General features: G+C 37.7%; 1 protein-coding gene across 1 annotated transcript in view; it reads left to right on the forward strand.

Moving 5' to 3' along the window:
• The window catches only part of LOC133516603 (retinal homeobox protein Rx1-like), a 69,250-nt gene that overhangs the window by 42,395 nt on the left and 3,754 nt on the right, over positions 1–23,101 (forward strand). Inside the window, exon 3 of the mRNA XM_061849614.1 lies at positions 22,521–22,686. Within this exon, the coding sequence (XP_061705598.1) occupies positions 22,521–22,686 (166 nt within the window). The remainder of the gene's footprint in view (positions 1–22,520; positions 22,687–23,101) is intronic.

The following is a 23,101-nucleotide window of genomic DNA, read 5'->3' on the forward strand; positions in this document are numbered from 1 at the left end:
TCCTAACCTGACCGACTTACTTGAGATCTACGTGTGCATCTCTGGCTTCATGCACTATGTTAAAAACCTAAGTTTAGTTAAACCTGAATATCGACATATTGATAAGCCCTCCCTCCATCACGTGACGTACAAACCGACACGTCTGCTTGCGCCTTCTGGAAACACTGGGAGGATGTTCATATGGGATCCAGGGGCTTAGTTTATAATTATTATAATTAAGTTTAGATTTAACTAACATAAGATTAAGGGAATGTACACTAACACTATGGACATGGTCCGGAATAAATAAAATAAATTGAACTGAGACACTGCAATAAGTATTTTCGCTTTTGGTTTTTAACCATCAAACTTCAATTTTACACGGAGAGAAAAATTTTGTAGAAACAAAATCTTGTGAATCCCAGGACAAGCAGATTATACCAACTGTTATAAACCAGTTTTACTAATAGTATTTACTAACACCAAAAAATTTGTCCTTTTTGGAAAAATAATACTGTACTTATACTAAAAACAAGCAAACTTTTATTTGAATTCAATAATGTAACATACTTGTTTTTAACATTAGACAAGAATAGTTTTTTTTATTTCTAGTAAATGTTTTATGGGTTTTATTATACCTGTTACTAGAAATTATAAAAATAGTCATGGAATGTATTAAGCCGAGAAGTTTTATCTAGTGTATTGTTTCTTGGTTTTACTTATCCCATAAATATAGTCTCAAAAGTCATTGCCAACCCGCCCTCCATTCTATGGACACACAAACCGACAGTGTGTCCTAATTGCGTGTTAGGTAAACGAAGGTAATCAGTCATCGCTATGATTGTAACTTTTGTTGTGTAAAACACCGAGGTATTACGGAAGACTTTATGTATCTCAAACTTTAATATCGAAAATATTGAATTATTGGGCAACAGTGTGTCGGACATAACTATTCACTTAATCAAAAAACGCTTTAGCAACCTTAATGTAAAAAGTAATGAAATAAACGTATTTGTATTTGTATGTTAACCTCACAACATTCACCTACTTACGTTATAAACTTTAAAATTTGCTTTTAGTTTCCAAGTAAAATGGCTGTGACATACGGATGGACAGACGGGAAACTATAAGGGTTCCGCTTTTGCTATTTTGGCTACGGAACCCTAGAAGCCCTCCGCTTCTAGAGGGACGCACAAACCGACAGTGTGCCCTAATTGCGTGTAACAGTAAGCTAAACGCGTCTCGCGCGCCATTCGGCGTGTGTCCCACGCTGCGGATCATTTGTTGATTTTTTTTTTATAACGATAGGCAAGCGTTTGACCACGATCTCACCTGATGGTAAGTGATGATGCGGTCTACGGTGGAGCACGCTTACCTATGAGATACCTATTTACCCTAGCCTTGAAGAGACCCAGATTGTACTCATGCGGAAACACAGACTCGGGCAGGGCATTCCACTCCTTGGCAGTTCGCATAAGAAATGTTGAAGCAAAACGCTTCGTGCGTATTTGTGGAATACCTACCATGAGGCGGTGCCGGAGTGCCGATTGTCTGGTAGTCCGATGGTGAAATGGGGACGGAGGAATAAGGTTGTGCAGTTCCTCCAGCTTCCATTTTGTAATAAAGTAATGGCAACATTTCTCTGGCATATTATTGACAGCCAGTCTAGCTATTTAAAGTTCATAATACATAAAAGATGTTCACGATAGATAGATATTTTTGAACACCTTTTCATCGATGATATGTAGGTGGGTCATTGTTGTTCTATGAAGTGTGCAGAAAGTCATACGTTTCTGCTCTAGAGCATTTTCATTTCCAAGTACTTTTTTTACAAAAAGCAATTGAAATTTTGTTTTAAATGGGTTTATTGTACAATTTACATTCCATAAATAGCGATACTTTTACCTAAGTTTTTAATTGAATGAATACTATAATAGTACATTACGAAACAAGTGCGAAAAATAGGAAATTCGAAACGAGTGGCGATAAATTAAAACACGACCAAAGGGATTGTTTTAAATCGACACGAGTTGCGAATTACCTATTCGCACATGTATCGTACAACGTTTTACAGTACATATGGCCCTTTAAATATTCGACACAGTAACGTAATATGCTAATTTTCGCACTAGTGCGATAAAGTAGCACCATATGTACTGTAAATATTTATACTTAATTAGTAATATTTTTTTTGAATACACATCTATTTTACTTTCCTCGTATTCGAAATGAAAAGTAGAGTATCTGACTCGGACGAATCGTACTCATTTCAGTCGAGGTAGTTTGGCTCTTGAACTCAGTGAGAGCGAACTACCTGACTGAAATGAGTGCCTTTAATCCTTTGTTATCTTTAATCTTTGGTTTGGTATCCTTTGGTTCCTATCTAACCTTACGATAAATTACTTAGGGATTGTACTCACTCATTTAAAAAACCCGCAACAATGTCGCTAAGTAATTTGTTTTCGATCGTGAACCTTTGTGCCGCGACGACTCTATTAGGGGGCCTCTAAATTGATTCGAATGCGTTTGAAAGCCGACTGTCCTCTACATTGTAATTGTTTGGAAATCGCCATGTCACGATGTAATTGATATAACACGGAATTGGTTTATTTGTGTTATTCAAAGTCGCGTTCTAATTATGATATTACGCGTACTAACGCTAACAGGTTGATTTGATGATTTAACATTTTGATTTGCTTTAAAAGTGTATTAGTTTTATCAATCAACTGATTGAGTAGTAACTCAATTTATATATAGGCATATTCCATTTGAGTCGTCCATTACAAAAAGAATAGTAGGTAAACTTCTATAGACACAAAGTTACAAAACATTTATGTCATAAAAGTTAACTACGTCGACTTGATAAACTATTTATTTATTTAATCTTTATTGCACAAAAAAACCTTATAGTACAAAAGGCGGACTTAATGCCATGAGGCATTCTCTACCAGTCAACCTTTAGGCAAAGCAGAGAGATTGAGATTGAGAGAACTATCAAATCGACGTAGTATCAATGGGTACCTGGTATCTGTTTTTGTTTTTTATCTGAAACATTACGTACGTAAGCAGCTGAGGTCAAAGCCTAAGAATATTAGTCAGGAGAATGGGAGGGGTGTTGGGGAATGGCAGGGGTGTTGGGGAATGCTTTGAATCAACTAATCTTTGTTATTATTTTTTGTTGAAACTGTGGAATGAACTGTCGCCTGCGGTATTTCCGGACCGATACGACCTTCAAACCTTCAAGAAAAGAGCGTACTCCCATCTTAAAGGCCGGCAACGCACTAATAACCCCTCTGATGTTGCCGGTGTCCATGGGCGGCGGTAATCACTTACCATTAGGTGATCCGTCTGCTCGTTTGCCTCCTCTATCATAAAAAAAAGTCATTCCCACTCCTTAAACGAATGAGTTGCCTTACCTACCTTCTAATGTGGAGATATCCAAGTTCTCCAACAGACACTTTTTTACATACTACGTCGGTCGCAAACAAGCAGATGGCCCGCCTGATTGCAAGCAGTCTCCGTAGCCTATGATGTACGCCTGCAACTCCAGAGGAGTGATATGCGCGTTGCTGACCCTAACAACCCGCCCTCCCCTCGTTGAGCCCTCTCCTCCCCTTGTATCTATTCCTTTCATACATTGACATCTCCGTCAGAAAAATCTGGCGAACAGATCTTTATATAAATCCCTAGCTAAAATGATACGCGCTGTACTCCTTTGAAAATACATAAAGTTGTGTGACATAATGTTGGACGGCTCAGCCGCTCAGCGTCTTCCGCTGCCTGTGCCGGTGGGGCATTCTTCAATAAGAGTGTATTTGCGATCGCGCATGAGCGGCGCAATTACGAACCAGCAAATAAACACTCCATTAGGGGTCGCGCCGCTAGGGATGGGACACGAGAACATACTCGCATACCTACTCGTAATACTCGTACTCGAACATGACATTTGTATTCAGACTACAACATTACTGCTGCAGTATTGCAGCGTGGCATTACAATTACGACTCAGCAAATAAACACTCCATTAGGGGTCGAACTAGGAATGGGACATGAGAACATACTTGAATACTTGTACTCAAATTTAAATTAGAGGCATAGCCAACATGCCAAATATTTATCGACAAACGAAAATTAAAACATATTAATAGTAATAACTTTTTTGCAAACCATGGTACAAGCAGATCACACCATAGTCAATAGGACAACATGTAAAATAGTAGGTAAGGGGGCACCTTGATAGGGTTTGGCGATTTTTCATACTTCTATTATTACTTAAACATAAGCTTTAAGCAAAACTTAGGACATAGTAATACTGAGCATATAAGGAAAGTGTGCGACATAAGTTTATTAAAAAAAAAAACTGTTAAAGATTTTTTAACTCATCTAAAGAAACGCATGAAAAACATGTCTAATCATTATTAGTGCTACTTAATTGCCACGAGTCACCTATGTTTGATCATTACTACTTTGTTTTTATTCAAAACTTCGCACTTACTGTCGCGATGTCACAATTTTCACAAGTTATGACTACACTATGCCTCTCCGAAATTCTTAAAAAAAATACTATGATTTTTTAATTGAGGCGAAATAAAAAAAACTCGAAAACTTGTTTGATAATAGGTACTATATAACTCGTTTCATATAATATTGATTTACCCACGATGAGTATACGAGTAGAAGTTTGAATGTATGTATGTATTTCGAGATGTTCGCCGAAGATTAAATTTGGTAAAACAAACTCCTGACACTGTAGTAACCTCACGACGGTGGCGAAACTAGATACGAGTATGAGTATAAATACGCGGTGTCCCATCCCTCAGCGCCTTGCAATAACGTGAAGATATATTATTTGCTTGAGTTTTTATTGAATTTGCGCGATATTGCGCCGTTTGATCGCTTATTGGGTTTGTTCCAAACCTAATAACGGTTACTAATAATAACTGCATCGAGGATTTAGCAAATTACGTGAGAAAACTTTATTAAAGTCAACATTTGTATTCTACAAAGGCAGTCAAGGTTTAAAAATCATGCATACATTAATCAACAGCTAAGACCTTTTAGCTCATATTGAGGTAATTATGTACCTACTTATTGATGTTCTTTATTGTCTTCGTGACAGATAATAAACAAAGCCACAATTTCAACGTGTTTTTTAACATAAATATAGTATCATATTTTTAAATACCTATAATATCAAATTCATTGTCATCGTCTGTATGGTAAAAAAATATATTTTCATCAGTAGTATCATTAAGCAACAGTTAGGATCACATCGTGTACCTTTTACCATTCCGTAACAAACAAAAAAATCAGACACCACAAACCTTATGATTTTTTTAATATTAATTGTACATGTTTAGTAGCTAAACTTGAGAGATTCTACAAAGGTGGTCATTCATTCCTTGTCACTGAAACATCAGCTCTGGCTCCCGTTAAATATACTACTTCTATTTGAATATGAGAGCGTCGCTAAAGCCAGCGTTAAACACCTCCAGCGCCGGGCGCTCATAAAAAGCGCTTACTTACGCCTAATAGCGCTTAAATATCGCCCTAATGAATGGAATAAAAGCGCCCGACCTCTGCCCGCAAGCTCCCTGTAACCTAGCACAAACAATTTTCAACCTTAGCACAAGGTAAATAAGGTTGAATTTTATGTGCTATCTAAGTGGCGCTTCTGACGTTTTAGGATTAATCACCACTAAATGATGGGAAGATAGAATGAAATCAAGAGATGAACGGGCGCGCTGCACCGAAAATTGAACCTTACTGTGCCGTAACTAAGTTGATTCCAGATTAAAGCCGCCGGCTGATAGTTTATTCGAAATTAAACTCTGCTGAGTGGTAACAAAGTCAATTATTGCGCGAGTCGGCGCAGTTAAGGGGGCGCTCTGTTTGTCGAGAGTTAATTTAGTTGTGGATGAACTCGGTTTGAGTGATTGATGTTTTTGGGCGATAGTGAGGGTGCGCTTAAACGGGTTTGGTGCCTTAACAACTAAATCTATTAGCTAATTTGGAGACTTGTTTGCAAATGTTTGTTTTTTGGATAATATTACTAATTATTTTGGTTAATTACACGTCGTCAGGTCCAAGACTTCAAAATATCGTAAGTGTTCGTATCGTAAGTCAAGCTTCGAATCTAGGCATTTGTGAACACTTTTTTTTAACCACAACTAGCAGTAAGTATGTATACGTATTTCATTGTTGGGATGGGAATGATGGATATTTAAGTCAGTTAAAAAAAATCCACCTACACTACCCTAATATAGTAAGCCATTCTTTATTGTCTGCCTTTTAAATCTATAAAATAAATAAATCAAACTTAAAAATAAATATTCTGTTTTGCTTGTAAACATCTTAATAATTTATAACATCTATGACACAATATTGTTCACGCCATTTCCACAATGAAGTATTAAAGCCTTCATCATTCCCCTCTATGTACGTAAGAACAGTTACCTAATCTCCAAGGAGTCAGGCCTCCTCCATCGATCGCCGATACCCCTCCCAAACACAAACAAAAGAAAGACAACACTTATACAAGAAAAACGGGTGCGAGCGAGAAAGGTACTTTAGATGCAGCCAGCGGACCCAATAACCTGCCTTGCGGGACACCAATACCGCACTAAACTGAATTAGACTTTGTTGTAAAGAGTTAAGGTTGTTTTTTGTTTGGCGTGGAGTAATAATGTTTTGTCAGAGGGCTTTGATGAGGCGGGCCGCTTATTATATTGTCAGCGACAAGCCGTAGTTAGTTCTTAAATCAAAAGGAGTTCAGAGTCGATTACAAGTTTGGTGCGTGGCGGGGGCGCGGGGGTGCGGGGGCGGGGGCGCTCATTGTTGCTTATTTGTAACCTTTACATCACAAAGCAGGAGGTAAATTACTTAACATAAGTAAAAAAAAAAAATCACGAAGTTTCCCTTCTGTATTTGTATGGAAAACTGATGTAATGTTAAATTACAATAATAACTTTACTATGCTTTTGAATAGCTTAGTAACACTTCTCAAGGGTAATTATATTGGTTGCATATCACAATGTTTCGAAATAAGTACTTTAGACTTTGTTTTTAAACTCGTTTAATACATAGGCTACAGAGACTGCTTACCATCAGGCGGGCCGTATGCTTGTTTGCCATCGACGTAGTATTAAAAAAAAACAGTTTTACTAATAACGAGATTTTGCGATGCACGTCCCATGGTTGAAGTATCTAAGTCAGTATTAAGTTTGAGATTGTGTCATTCGTTACCAAATTTAATAAGGTTTTGTCTTTATTTTTTAGGCTCCTTTGTGCAAGATTCCTAGGGACTTTTACAGAAACACTCTTAACTGGCCATTACTAGATACTATGTCTTTCGAGAAAGGTTTACGAAACGTGAGTTAGCAGTGTTTTTCAGTAGCTTCACGTCAATTAAGGGGTCTACAGACAGCAATCAATCGGCTGCAGCCAAAACGTCCGCCCCGACAGTTCGCGGCCGCAGCTGGCAGGAAAAAGGAGGAAAGAAACCGTTGTTGGCGGGCCACGCGGATAAAATTGCTGGGCAGATGTACCTATACTTACTAGTATAAAAACTGGTTTTTTTACTATGAAGATATGGCCATGGGAAGTAGTATGTAACGCTCAATTGTTTCTTGCAGAATATTTATAGCGCACTTTCTAGTAAAGAACGGCTCTTCTACGTATAGGTACTGGGATAAAAATAAACAAAATCAATGAATTAGCTATTATGGACTATTGGGCCATAAGTTAGAGATGTAAAGAAAATAAGTAAATTTTGATAAATATCAATCCTGACTTTCTCAAAAATAATATGGGAAAACTATGCTTTCCCGAGGAAGCAACCATCAGCACACACTTCAATCATGACTTTCATTTTCTCACGCAATATATTAAAAAACTGTCTAAAAACGGGCACTTGATGGTTTCTTTTTACAATGTACGGTCGAGGAAATTGATTCTTTAGCAATTTACGGTTCAAGTAAATTTGGATGTACATATACTTATGCTATGAGCTTTCCAGTGTAAAGTGAACCACAACCTGCTAAAGAATCAATTTCCTCGACTGTAAGTACCTATGAATACGGGTCAAATCTTGCAAGTTAAATTTGACGTGGGTCCCCGACTTCTAATGAAGCTGAAAATTTTGGATACATATGTAAGTTGAGTGACAATGCAATATTTTGGTACTATCGAGCTGATCGGATGATGGAGACAGGAGGTGGCCATAGGAACTCTATGATAAAATAACGCAACCTAATTGTGTTTGGAGTTTTTAGAATTGTCTCAATGAGTATTAGTTGCCTGTGGAGAAAAGTACAGTCAGCAATAAAAGCTTGTACCAAAAATGAAATTTTGCCATAAACTTATTATTTGTCAGCTAGAAAAACCCGACCACGGGGAAAACATGTGGCTATTTCCGTCGAGTTTTAAAAGCCAGCAGACGTCACCTGTCACACGCACTGCAATAAGGCAGCGAGTGCGGAATACGAATTATTCCTTTTGTAAACTCAGGACATTGCCAGGCCAGACGGTACAGAGCCAAAATTGTGCGCCGAGAATGCGTTATGGCCATTGAGGTATAGTACTAGTGTCGGCATCTCTAACAAAATGTTTCCGCACAAGAAACATAATAAAAGCAATATATTAACAATCCACTGCGAAAAAACTCCTGTTTTGAGCTCATTTAGATTATTTTGAAACGTCACATTAGACACTCGCGGTGGTACGCCATTTTCTTTGGCGCATAGATTACATTTCGCAGATGTAACACGTACGAGGGTCATGCCAAAAGAAATTAGATACTCAAAAGTTACCGACTTTATTCTTTATTACAGCTATCTATTTTTTCGAAGTAGTCACCGTGAACACGTATACACTTTTCCATCCGTCTAAACCACTTAGAAAATACCGATGACCACTCTTCTTTAGATACCTCAGAAATTTCATAATTATACGCAGCCAGGGCATCTTCTTTGTTCTCAAATCGCCTTCCTTTTAATTTTTCTTTAATTTTGGGAAATAAGTAAAAATCGCAAGGGGCTAGGTCGGGGGAATATGGCGGGTGGGGCAAGATAGTCACGTTTTTTGAGCTGAAATAGTCAAGTGTTCTAGCAGAAGTGTGAGGGGCAGCGTTGTCATGGTGCCAGAGCAGGTGCTGAGTTCCCGATTTCGGCCGCTTGTCACACCAAGCTGACAGTACTCTGGGGGCACAAACTGTCACATACCATTCAGAGTTGACTGTCCTTTGATCTTCTAGCACTATCGTAGCAATATGTCCCGTCTTGCAGAAAAATGAGGCAATCATTTGTTTTTGTGTACTTCGGGTTCGGCGACATTTTGTTGGCGTCGGCTCATCTTCAAAACACCATACTGTGGACTGCCGCTTTGTTTCGGGGTCGTAGTTATATAGCCATGTTTCGTCACCTGTAAGTATATCATATACATTTTTTTTCTCGCCAGCGTCGAATTTATCTATCATAAATTTGCACCAATCTACGCGGCGGTCTTTTTGCAAATCGGTGAGTTTGTGCGGCACCCATCTTGAACAACGCTTATGAAGGGCCAGATGATAATGAATTATAGTTTGCAATGCTGCTGATCCAATACCCAGCTCACGCTCGAGCTCTGCATATGTAATTCGTCGGTTCGCACGAACATTTTTTTTCCACAGCCTGTACGTTTTCTTGAGTGACTGCGGTTGGCGGCCGTCCGGTCTTCGCCTCATCTTCAAAGGTCTCTCGTCCCCTTTTAAATTCAGCAAACCAATTAAAAACAGTTGCACGTGAACAAGCAGACTCGCCAAAAGTTGAAACTAAAAGTTCAAAACACTCTTGAGGTTTTAAACCTTTTTTAAAATCATAATAAATCATAACACGAAAATCACGTCGAGTGAGCTCCATTGTTGCGAAAATTTCCCTCCAAAATTACCCAGAAAAAAAATAATTAAAAAAGGAATCCTAACATTTTCCGAGTGTTCCATATTTGAATTTATTAGCAAATAACCTACCTTTACAATGGTGTATAACTGGCCAGTATCGATCAAATGACCATAGAGTATCTAACTTCTTTTGGCATGACCCTCGTACTAATGATTACCTACCTTATTGTTTGCAGAATATATACACAATAATGATATATTACTTTTTATCTCCAAATTTTTTGTAGTGTTTTTCTCATATTTAAGGAGTATATTATGCTATAAGCGCGATTTGATTAAAATTGCTACGAGTACGAGAGTCAAATAGAAAGAGTTTTATAAATTTTAATGTCGTCGGTGTCACATATGTAAAACAATTTCAATACATTTGAAAGGAAATAAATGCATTTTATCTAGATTTTTTACAGTTCGTATGTAGGCAGAAAATGATCAGTTGTCATAACAGTTTCGCCTCTGGCTAGCTACACAGCTATGCTTATTCTTTAGCTTAGTGACAGACGTCAAACGCCGAAAATGGCGGACACAATTTGTTCTAGATAGCCTGTCTAGTACATTTATGTTAGTGGTTATGGCTGTCTGTAGCGTAGGGCGCCATCTAGCGAGAGTATTTCTTGAAAGAGTTGGGCCAAGCTAGCCTGCATGGCATTTGCAATGACCAGGCCCGGATTTAGTGACCTAGGGCCCCTCGGCACTTGGTATTGGACTTGAAAATTAGGGGGCCCACTTCTTCATCTCAAAACCATCGCTAGGTTGCCTGGGCACCTAGGCCCGGGCCTTGTAGGCCTAGGCGTAAATCCGCCACTGGCAATGACAAAGTATGGCATGTCATCATTAGCCTTGAATTTGTATGAAAATATGACTTTTACGTTTTGTTTTCTTTTGTTTGTACTTGTAGTCCATATTGTTTTTGAATGGGTCAATAGTTGAAAAGCCTCTCAGTTTTATCACACAAGTGACCAATACATTAAGGTAGCGATATCAATGCACGCAGCAAAACCTAAATGACACACACATACATGAGGTGGACGTCCGAGTGCTCGTTTAATTTTTAAACTTACGACTCGTACGTCTGTTAGCAATAGAGGTCGAGTACTACATTTACCTTATGTGTATATAATTATATTATAAGCATAATATATATCTAAAATATATTATGTAATTACTTTCCAAGCCAATTTGCCGCGGAATATTATCTCTTCAGAATAATCGCACCTTTCTAGAAAATTTTGGAGACCCCTAGAGGGGAACGCAGACGTAGTGCGCATGACAAGTCAAAGTAAATATTGTAGCGTATCCTCTAGGTAACTTATAAATCACCTGGCGTTTGAATCCTGGAAAATAACTAATTATAATCGATATATACGTCCGTATGCGTACATAACATACTCTTCCATACATACATATTTATTTTTAACTTTACCAGTTTTTATACCTAAATTATTAAATTTAAGTTTTTAATTTTTGTTACACAAGACATTTTTAATTTTTTATCATAATCATTTATTTAATTTGCTCTGTTAGAAGTTAAATATAAGTTTGTGTAAAATTTTGAATTTGGTAGAGTCGGACCAAGCTAAATCTGCATGGCGTTTGCAATGACAAAGTGTGGATATCATGTCATTATTAATGTTAATTTCCGATGAAATTCATTTTGTTATGTTGGAATCGGTGGACTCTAATACAGTCTTAAATAGAGGCTTACAGGCCAATTCCAAAAATATAATGTGATACTGATCTAACATGGATCTGACACCATTCCAATATGAAATGGTTCCAATCTGAGCCTGATATCTAACAGATATCTGAGAAGAGGACCTGCTGAATTGCGCATTATTTCAACTTTCATCCAAAGACGCCATTGTTGACACTGACAGATCATCAGTATCATATAGGAAACAGTATGGTATGGACCAGTTATAATTTTGGTTGATAATACTTATTATTTAGCAGGATTTTCTTCAGTTCCTCGCTGGAATCGTTAAAACCTCCAATCTACTATGATATCATTTACTCATGATAAATACTTTTGATTGCCTTCGGCTCCTGAAACCAGTACCGATATGATGGTCGCCCCTGTTTATTTCACAGCGTGATAATAACAGTGTACGTCCCTCTCAAACTCGCGATGTTAAAAAGTGACGCTTATTTTATCGCGCGAATAACGCCACCCATCACGGAGTACACCCTTGTCTTCCGGCCGCGCTGTATCGCTACAACCGAGGAGATTCCATTTATTCCTCGCACTAATCTCATCCGCAACGAGAGGGGAGTTTGTGTTAGTTGATATGAGTCAAATATTATACTGTGAATAGACGGCAGTTTGCTATTTGATATATACCTAAAGGTCAATTATATTTATATTTACACATGGAATAGCAATTGACTAATATTTCACAATTTATGAGTTACAAGTTGCATTTTCTCTTTGTTCATATGTAGATATGCGATATTTTGAAATCGTTTCCACACGAGCGTGTATTTTTATTCATTCACCGTTCATTCCATTTGTCTCTCCACAAAATGCAAAATAGATCAGTCAATGGAAATGTTTCTTTTTTTTTATTCAAATAAATATCATATCTTTAATTGGCGCGGTCGGTAGGATACGACTGAATCAAGCATTGGAATTGTTGAAGTTGACCGATGTAAATAATAAAAAAAAATTACAATATACATTCTTGTAATAAAATATTTTAAATAACATAATCCCCAAAAAAAGGCTTTCAATTAGATTTCATTTCATTATTTTGATGACAGAACTTCGTAATTTTTCTGAATTTTCCACAATTTTTTTGAATTAAATGATCGTGTTCCAACCACAGAATATTATCACGAGGTATTACTATATCTGTGTTACCTTATTACTATTTCTGAGGTTCCAACAACCTGTTAAAACTTAAGGATGATTAACACGGCGTGTGAGCTCACATGCGATTTTAGTTACATTGCGGACTATTGAGGTGATATCCCATTCACCTGACCGACCAAATACCGCAATGTAATGTAACTCTAAGTAAGCTATAATTACTTTATTAATTTAAGTAAGCTCTTATTCTAATTCAGATAAAAAGGTTTAAATTGTCCTCTCCAGACTGTGGCCTCACGTATTTGTCACACTTTTATTAAAACAGTAAAGTTGTGTGTGTGTGTTGCCGCAACTCAAACACCGCGAGCGGTGTAACACCCTTCTGTCATGAAATGCAATAAAACTCTTTACCGACGTTTGTGTGTGGGTATTTACTTTGTACCGTAATATAATTTGTTCGGGATTTTTTTCATGATGTCGATTGAGCTGGTTTTTAGGAGGACACAAAATGGTTTTATTAGGGGGTCCAATACCGTTAGAAAATTTGTATGTTTACTTAGGCTGGTTAAATGGGACCATTTTTTTTTCTATATCCAGTTTTGCACATACAATTACTCTTTATTCATTTTGTATCTTAGTTTTTGTTTTACACAACATAAATAAATTAAAGCGGGTAGTACAGAACTTAGTTTATTATATTCTAGTAGAGTAGGGTAGAGTAACTCTACTTAATTACTTGGGTCAACTTAGTTTTTGCTGAACATATTTGATCATAGACCTCTAGTAATTTGTTTAATATTTACGAAATAATAAAGCAATTAGTGAAATCCGTTTAATAGTCTATAAGCGCTGGATAATTGATTTGCGGCGACGCTGCCCGCGCGGGCGGCGATAAAAATTTAATTAGTGTGGTGCTCTTCTATACGACACGACACGCGTACGACACGGCAACTAAATAAATATTATAATGTTTATGACTAAGTGAGAATCTTCAAATAAAGTTGTAGGCCCTGCTTTGTTTTACGTTGTTGTTGCAAACTGTGAGCGTCTGATATTTGATATAATATTGTCCACTTTAGCTGCGCTGATCGAGGATGTGAAAATGAAGTGATTCTATTGGTTATTAACATAATATAATGTGGAAACGCGATTTTTCAATCCCATAAGCCTTACGGAATTGCCCGGCGCAAGAGGTATTAATCATAAAATACACATAGCACGACACAATAACCCAATATACCTAATAGTCAACCTGTAAGCATTTGATAATAGTCTTATAGGTAAAAAGCGTATTAAAGGTTTTGTATGTAATAGTGAAGAACATTCCATATTTGAAATTTGCAACATATCATAATATTTGCAACATTCTTACTATTTAGTGCACACAACACGACAAAATCAGAATATATATATATAAACATATTATTGATTATAACTCTGAAATCATTTGTTACTATTTGAGAAATTCATTTTTATTTCATCTATCGTGGCAAGCAAACACAATATTAGCGTATTTATTTTATTTTGTACTTAAAACATCCGTTTGTTGATTGACAGATTTTGTAATTATTTTTAGCATTTAAATATGTATCAAATAAACAATTCTAACAAATTCGTATGCTTGCTTGCCACTGGTATAAAAAAATCCTCGTACGCAGTGTCGTATTGTACCGACGTCACGATTCCGTGACGTGTGGTGTCGTATCGTGTAGTATAATGTGCAGGGGTGCTAATGGGGCGACTTGTGTTGGTTATTGGTCCCTCGACACGACTTATTGCGTCCGTTACACTTGTGTAGGTCTTACTTTAGTAATTTAGGGCGTACAGTCACCTTAAATTATATGTTACTTTTCGAAGGCCGCAAAAAAATGTGATACGCTATGGCTCTACAAACAAGATCGTGGCAGATATCTTTGCGGCCTTCGGTGTGTAACATATTATTGCAGGTGACTGTACCTACTTCCTCAATATACTGAAATTCATTAAAAATACTAGTTTTAAAAGTCTGCTGACTGTATTAGTACACTTGCACAGTATCAGTACCTGTTATTTGAAAAAAAATCACTATTATTGAGCCCTGGCCCTTAAGGGGCTGTCAACACCCAATGTCCTTGAAATTGATGTTACTTAAAGAGATTTTTTAAGAAAAACTATTTGTTTTAGTCAAGTAAGAAAAATATATGTTAATATTAATTATATTTCAAGACCGTGGTTGTACTCGATACATGATTGAACGAAATCGGCTCAATAGAAAATAATTGCAAAGATTGGTCTTAAAATTAAACGGTTCCATGTCTTTATTGTTTTGACTTATGGGTCTTCAATTAAAATCACAATTTCAAAACATTTATATCTAAACCGCTAACGAGTAAACAATTACACTAATAATCCACTTTTTATTATTTAAATAATTTTCTTATTATTCCCTTGCCCAGGTCCAGTAACAGCGACAGTGCTATCTCATTTACTCCGATACAAATAGACAGTGTGCGCGCTTTAGGTACTGACAGCCTCTTAAAGACCTGACATTAAAGAGACTCGGATTACTTAAAATAACGAAGTGTACTTAACAATCAACTCAAACCTCTGATCACTTAGTTACGATTTTGCATTTATTCGTCCATCAAAACTGCATCAAATAACATCAACTTTCATCAAGCACAAAGTCAAGTGTGTAAAAAATTATGAAAAGAATCAATTGCTCTTTGTCCTCTCCCTCTCAAACCCATATGTCCGTTCCACCGAGTCAATTCACTGGTCGATTACAGCGAAAACACAACACAAGCACGACTAATCCAATTGCAAACGCAATCATATTCAAATTCCACCAATCAGCGCGCGGCGTTTTGGCGCGCAAATCTGACAGCTGTCAGGCCGCCATCGCTGTTTTTTGAGCGACAGTTGGCGCGGGCGGGGATGTTGTTTTATTTCAATTATTGTCGTTTTATTCAATCAGAACGTGTAACAAATGTATTTGAGAGTTGTTTCCATTAATTTGTTTAGTTGAGTGTCAAGTTACTGACTCTCTTAGCGTCTATTAGGAGAACTGTTTGTAAATAGGGAGCATTTTTCGACGCGATACTCTTTAGTAAAATGATAAAAGTAAAATATTTTTAACACTCACGCGTAACAACTTAAATGGATTTATCGTAAAAAAGTATTAAGAAACTACTTTTAATCTGTCCACCACCAATAACAACTCTTGTAACGCCAATTAAGAACCAAATCTTAGCCGACCTAAACTTGTCATATTTTAAAGCAGATAAGCAGTTTTTAAAACCTGTTGTGGGAGGTCTAGTTACCTTCAACGTAATAGGTAACTAACTAACTAACTAACTATTGTGGCGCAGTGATCCAAAGAGGGTCTTGGCCTCCAAAACGAGAGAATGCCACCTGGTAACCAATAGGTAACTACTCTTTAAATTATTTAAAATCTCACAAAGAACAACAAATAAGCCCAAATGTCATATGACATTATGAAAGATAAAATAAAATTTAGTTGCGTTTCCTCTATTCGTGAAGAAAGTAGCGAACTTTTGTGCTCATAACTCGACAATCGTCTCACGCTTTCCTAATAAGAATAATTCAGCCTAAAATGAAGGCCAACTAAAAACAGTGACTCACAACAATAAAACACTAATTTATAAACGCCATTTGTGTAACTTTTAAACTCGCTACGAGAAAATTAAAATTACAGCGCCATTCATTCCGAAAGTTCCAGCGCTAAGTGTTAATATCACGCAGAACGCCGCTTAGACGCGCTGCCGCGCCGATATAGCCCTTAACACAAGCAAACAAGGTTTTAATGACACATTATCATAATAAGAAATTAGTTGGCGTTTGGAACTGTCGAAACCTCGCTTCTTATCGAGTATTGCCGTTCAAGATTAGACCTAACTATAACTGTTGACAATTTATTTTAGTGTAGCATGCGTGTGTTTTAATGCCGTGGTGGAGGTTGCAGGTGGAAATCGCGTGAGTGGCACTTATTAATAGCCATAACTGGTCGCGACAAATGTCCACGTTAATTCTTGTTAATTCTGTTCATTGGCGAGTCGAGGGAATTAATGTTCGGACTTAATGCTATAATAGTTAGGTCCAATGCGGATTTGTTAATTAATGTAAAATTTTAATAAACCGCAGTTTCGGTTGATCTTAGTATAAATTCATACTTTGCAATAATGGACATATTTAAAATTATTTTGCTTTCTTTCAAAAATCGAGCATTTTCGTGTGCCTCATTTAATTCAGATGCATTTTTTATTGAAAATGGGCAATACATTTTATGCCATAATTTTTTCAATTAATTGTAATACAAGTAAGCAAGATCGTAAAAATAGAGCTTAACGAGGGTGCTGAGAGTTAGGGTGCACGCGCAACGCGCACGTACACATAACACATCTCTGGAGTTGCAGGCCTCCATAGTCTATGGAGACTGCTTACCATCAGGTGGACCGTAAGCTTGTTTGCCACCGATGTAGTAAAAAAAAAACAGTTTTAATATCTACCGGAGCCGGAGTAAGTCGTGGATTTTGTGTTAAAAAACTTTTTCTATTTATACCAACTATTTCTATTTATACCAACTTTTTCTAATATTACCAACTTTTTCTAATATTACCACTTAATGAGTCTACCGAGAAAGTTCTTTAGCTAGCCTATTCAAATAATTTCAAGTAGTCATTCTCGATCATCAAATCGGCTATGAAAACAGACACTTTGCCTATTCTTTACTCATATGGCAGTTAAAATAAAAAGCATCGCGTGACAGACAGATAAAAGTTCGCGGTACCGAGCCATCGTCGGTCGTCGGCAGTCGAGAGCATTTACGATCTAACGATCACACGATCAAACGATCAAACCTCGGTAATTGATGCGCCATGAATTAAACGGCTTTAGGGACTATAACTCGGCGACACTACCCGAAAACTAACGTACCTATCTAGTTACATTGGTAAGAGAGGTACAACTCTTTAACCAGCCCAATGTGACCTCATGTATGATTCGTGAGAACTATACATACAAAAAATATCCATGAAGCAGTTTAAAATGCTACACATTTAAGACCATAATGTTTGTGATGATAATACTCAAAATTAGCACATACACGTGTAGGATAGTAATAAACAATTACTTACAGTGTTTCATTAGTAAATTATAACGGATTTAGATGTATTTTTTTTAGATTTCCTTTGGAGTTTGGAAGCTTGAGGAACTCCTTTGGGAACTATTTATTAAAGTACTAGGTTTGATGACCTTTAAGTGAGGAATAATTTTCCAATTCAACTAAGCCGTTTGCGAGAGATAGGTGAAAAAATAGCGTACTTACTTTGTAGCTGACCTGAGTTTTCGACTCGCATATCATCCGTAAGTGATTATAATAACTTGCACAAGCTGAATCACGATATTTCTAGACCAGCAACATCGTCTTGCCAGGAACGATTCCTCCAAACGACATACTGTTTTATACAGCACTATCTAAAGGACATTTTCGAACATTACCATACATTCGCGGTGTCAAATTGTAGTGTGAAATGATTCAGGGGTGGCATCGCGTGCCGGGTTCGATTCCGAGCGACATGCACGCTGTCAAATGCATTAAATTCGGGTAATATACGGTGAGTTCGGAAAGTTGGAACGTCGGTTGGAACACGTTAACAAGTTCCAAGAGTTCCATCGAGGCAATGACTTCTGTCGAGACCGTCACTTGTGTTTTATTGTAACTATCGGATTGAACACACTAACAACCTGTCTCCTAAAACGTATGTCAGCTACACATGCAATACGTACCTACCAACATATTGAAGACTTGGTTACTTATAAGTAGCGATTACAATTACTACACCTTTACGGCTACCCCAGGTTTGACAGTGACATATTCGTTAGCGTGTGCGTAACTTTCTTTCTATGCATCTCGCTCGTAATCACACATTATTGCGAGCGAGATGTGTACAAAGTAAGTTACCCAGACATCAGCACTGCTAAAGCAGTCATGGTAAGGCTACTTATAAACCCGAAGTATGGTCTTGAAGAGATCCAAACATCTATAGTTGATTCTACAGCCTTTTCATCAAAGGTATTATGGTGGTGAAAACTGCTAAATATTGAATTTTCCTGAGTTCAATAAACGTCGTATCAAAAATAAATTTCTAACTTTAGAATATTTAATTTTATTTTTTTGTACCAACAATATTAGAAACTACCGATAATGATACGCATCAACCAGTAGGTACAGTCAGCATCAAAAGTCGCGGATCAAACAAGGTGACAAAAGTATCTATCTGCAACAGCTTAGCAAATTAGATGGTTTTATATGTAGAACAATTAAGACTGTAAAATATATACTTTTGAATGTGAATTTTAAAGATTTATCTATATTTGGAAAAGTTATCCGGAATAACAGATACTTTTGGCGCGTTGTTTCATCCGCTACTATTGATGCTGACTGTACTAATGAAATATTGACTTTACCCCCTAAACTAAAATATGGCGAGAATAACCTTATTAACTCTTTTATATATTTTAAAATTAACAAAAAAGCCTCGCTTGCGCCTCATATAATAAAAAAAAGCTCTATGAAAAAAAAAAGTATAAAGAGGGTATAAACTGATGTATCTTGCAAGATACATTCCCAAGAAAAGGGATCACTTACAATCCTTTACTTAAATAAGTTTCACCATCATGTATATGTACATAATTATATGTAGATAGATAGATAAAACTTTATTCGTTTCCACAACATACATGGTAGGTAGGTATAGACAATAAGAAGAACATGCAGCTTAGAATTATTCTTAAAACTAGTTTACAATTCTTGAATGCAAAACCATGTGTCGTGGCAGAGAATAGGCGCTGGCTCAGCATGATGACGCGGCAAGCCACATCGCTGATATTCTGCCAGGCCCTTACAAAAACAAAAAAGACTACAACGCTTAATTCTTATTAATATAACCTAATTATGCTCATGTTGTGTAGTGTGTGTAATGGCGTGTGCTTTTGTGTATTCGATATAGTAGGTAGCTACACATGTACTTATTAGTCTATCTTTTATACATTATATATGTAGTAGTATTTAACTATTTATATATTTTTAATATTATTAGACTTCACGTTTAATTTTTTCCTTATTATTTGTTATTATTTTTTCCTGCACCAACATACACAAATGTCTCTGTTTGACCCAATGGTTGTAGAGAATACCTTTTGGCATTAAGTTCGCCATTTGTAGATTTTTCTTTATGTGTGCAATAAAGTTTAAATAAATAATCCTTTCAAAAAGTTTAAAATCATCAAAATAATAAAAATCAACCTTAATCATTCAAAGTAAGTGTCACCAAAAGTTTGCAACGTCAATCACCATTAACCACTTAGAGGCGACGAAGGCAAAGCCATAAGCAATAACACGGCGCGGATCGTGCGCGTCGCGCGACGCTGTCGTGTCGTGTCGTGTCGTGTCGGCATATTTACGACTGCTCGCAAGGTTGTCACTCGGGAGAAATTATCGTGTTTGTGTTGGGATATTATTTCATAGTCATTTTAAATGTGTGTGGCGTTTGTTGACTTTTGGGCAAGTAGGTTTGTGTGTAGAGTGTGAATAAAAGCAAATTTGAATTATAATATGATATCACGCAGAATATGATATCTACGCCTCACCTAACCGCTTGTGTTTTATGATATGAAATAAAAGTGTAGTGTCTTTTTTTAATTTAACCTATTTACATACCAGAAAAAAAAATCTGGCTAAGAAGTTTTACATATGTTAATGTGTGTAAAATAATCCCCCAATGATCATCACAATTGTAGATCTTTCATAACACAACTAAAACAAGTGTGTATTTGTCTGTACTGTAACTAGCCCAGTATTTAACTAGCAAGCCAAACTTCCTCAGACTCGTGTTAGTTAAAATCGCAAGTGTTGGACACGGAACCAAAAAGGCCAATTAGCAACTAATTGGGTTAAAAAGTTGAACGGCATAAATCTGTGGCAAGTTGGCAACCCTGCGGGTGAGCGATGGTGTCGGCCCGTGCCACCATGCCACGTGGGGCTCCGCCAACGTTGGGCCATGGCACAGTGTCACTAAAGACAGTAACATATATACCAACATGTTCGATAGCTAGACAGAAGTAATACTAATAATAAAGTAATAGGAGAATGCAACGACTCGAGGTATAAGAGTCCACTACAGTCCGTCTAAGCTAACTTTTCGCGGACTTGAACAGAACAAAATGTGAGAGTGTTATTCCCATCGAGGAAAAATGGTGTGCCGGACGTTTAGAAGACGCGCGCGAAGTCGAAGCCAACACGTAGAAGCCCTTTTGACACTTTAATGAAATGTAAGGGGTGCACCAAGCGGATGCTGCTCTTGCCCATGTCATGGGACGCACGCTGAGGCAGCACCCGCCAGGGTGTAAAAACTAATGGAAGTTTATGGAATCTAAAAATGAACTAGGCAACTGGGTTAAAGTGATGGACTAAATACTGGGCCGTGGGATATAAAACCGGACGTCTGCCTAATAGTTTATTTTTAGGTATACAATTTTATTTTCGGCAGACGGTGACTCGTCCGCACGAGATAAGCCCCCAACATTGAAGATAGCTCAAGGGCAACACCGGTCTGAGGGCTGAGGGTAGAGAGGTGTCATTGGACTTTAAACATAAAGCCAACTCGCCACTTAGGTTTGAGGGAGTGTTATTAATAACGTCATATTTTCATGAAAATATGACATTGTCACACTTTGTCATTGCACATGCCGTGCTGAGTTAGCTACCGACCTAGGTACTGAACAAGTGAACATAAGTACATCGATCGCCACAAAGGGTAATCCTGCCAGCGTAGCCAACGTGCATATCGTTCACGCTCCGGGGCGAACGAAACGCTACTATCACAGTCGCACTAATATGAAAGAGTGATAGAGAGAGATGACTACGCTACGCTACGGGGTATTAACGATTGTAACGTTGGCTACGCGGTCTTATCCATTCCGCTCCGACTTTACTAGGTACTGTCACGTGTTGAAGCGCCAGGTCATCTGTCATCATGTCAGTATCTTCTACTCTAGAATACTTTTCCAAATATGTATCTACAGTTCACGATCAAAGAATGTGTCACAATGTAAATGTTCTACATACAGAGACGTATCGCTTTTTGTTCAACTATTAGAGAATACTACTTTCTACCCCTAGTTTTTACAAGCTACTTTGGACACTGAACCACTATTTGAAATTGAAGATGTACTACTTCAATTTACTCTGTCAGTATGTACCAACGTTGGAGCCAATACACGAACGTGGAAACATGATAACTGTTATGACGAGTGTGCGAGTAGTTCTTGACAAGGCGAATGTGCTTTCATGAAAATAACAAATGTATCCGTTCACTTTATTCATTCATTTGATTATGCAAACAGTCATTCTCTTTTTGTTTGTACAATATAATGCAGGGTGTACACCCTCGTCGAGAGAGCCCGAGACAGGTAAGAACGAGTGAGTACATACTGCTCCCTTCTCGTCTCGCTCTCATTCGTCTCGTCTCGCCCTTCTTCGGTTGGTTGGTTTTTGCCGAGAGTACCTGTATGTACAACCAGCATTACACATTGTTGGGACAAAAATAATATGTTCCGATCTTATCTAAGTATGAAATCGTGATGAAGATTTTTAATTCTATAGAAAAAGTGGTTTGGTACGGGTACAACATACCTACTTCGAATTAAAGTTATATTCTTCTCTCGGAGAATGTCCAACTAATTATAAAGTAAACGCCATGTAATGTATCGTTCTATAGCATTATTTTCTATTACTTCCAGGTGTGGTTCCAGAACCGACGCGCAAAATGGCGACGCCAGGAGAAGATGGAGGCGGCTCGGCTCGGCCTGTCGGAGTACGGCTGCGGCGGCGGAGTCCCCAGGCTAGGTGGACTAGGACTGCCCGTAGACCCCTGGCTCGCGCCTCCCCTACTCACGGCACTACCAGGTGAGCAGAGAATCTTCTTCATTCATCTTTTCTAATCTCATGACTGAGTGTCATGACTACATGAAGTTTTCTTTATGCGCCGAGGCTCTCCAATCTGTATGAATCTACGCCTGTCGGATTAAAGGATGATACGCTAGACCGGGCCGGGGCCGGGCCGGATCTTCCAGCGCTTCGTATTCTATGGAAAGCACCACGTGATCACCGATCAGCCGTCATAGAAAATGACGTGTCGATCGCTCCCGTCCGGCTCTGGCCCGGTCTAGCGTGAGTCATCCTTAACTCCTGAACTATGTGCCTAGATCATTGACAGGCGTATTTTTTAGTATTAGTGCAATGGGTTAGTGATTCAGCATACTCCTTCATAGAAATCATGAAGATAACTAGCAATCATTTTTGATGTCTTGATAAGCCCGAA

The sequence above is a fragment of the Cydia pomonella genome, chromosome 3 (genome assembly GCF_033807575.1).
Source record: "Cydia pomonella isolate Wapato2018A chromosome 3, ilCydPomo1, whole genome shotgun sequence".
Taxonomy (NCBI): Eukaryota; Metazoa; Arthropoda; class Insecta; order Lepidoptera; family Tortricidae; genus Cydia; species Cydia pomonella.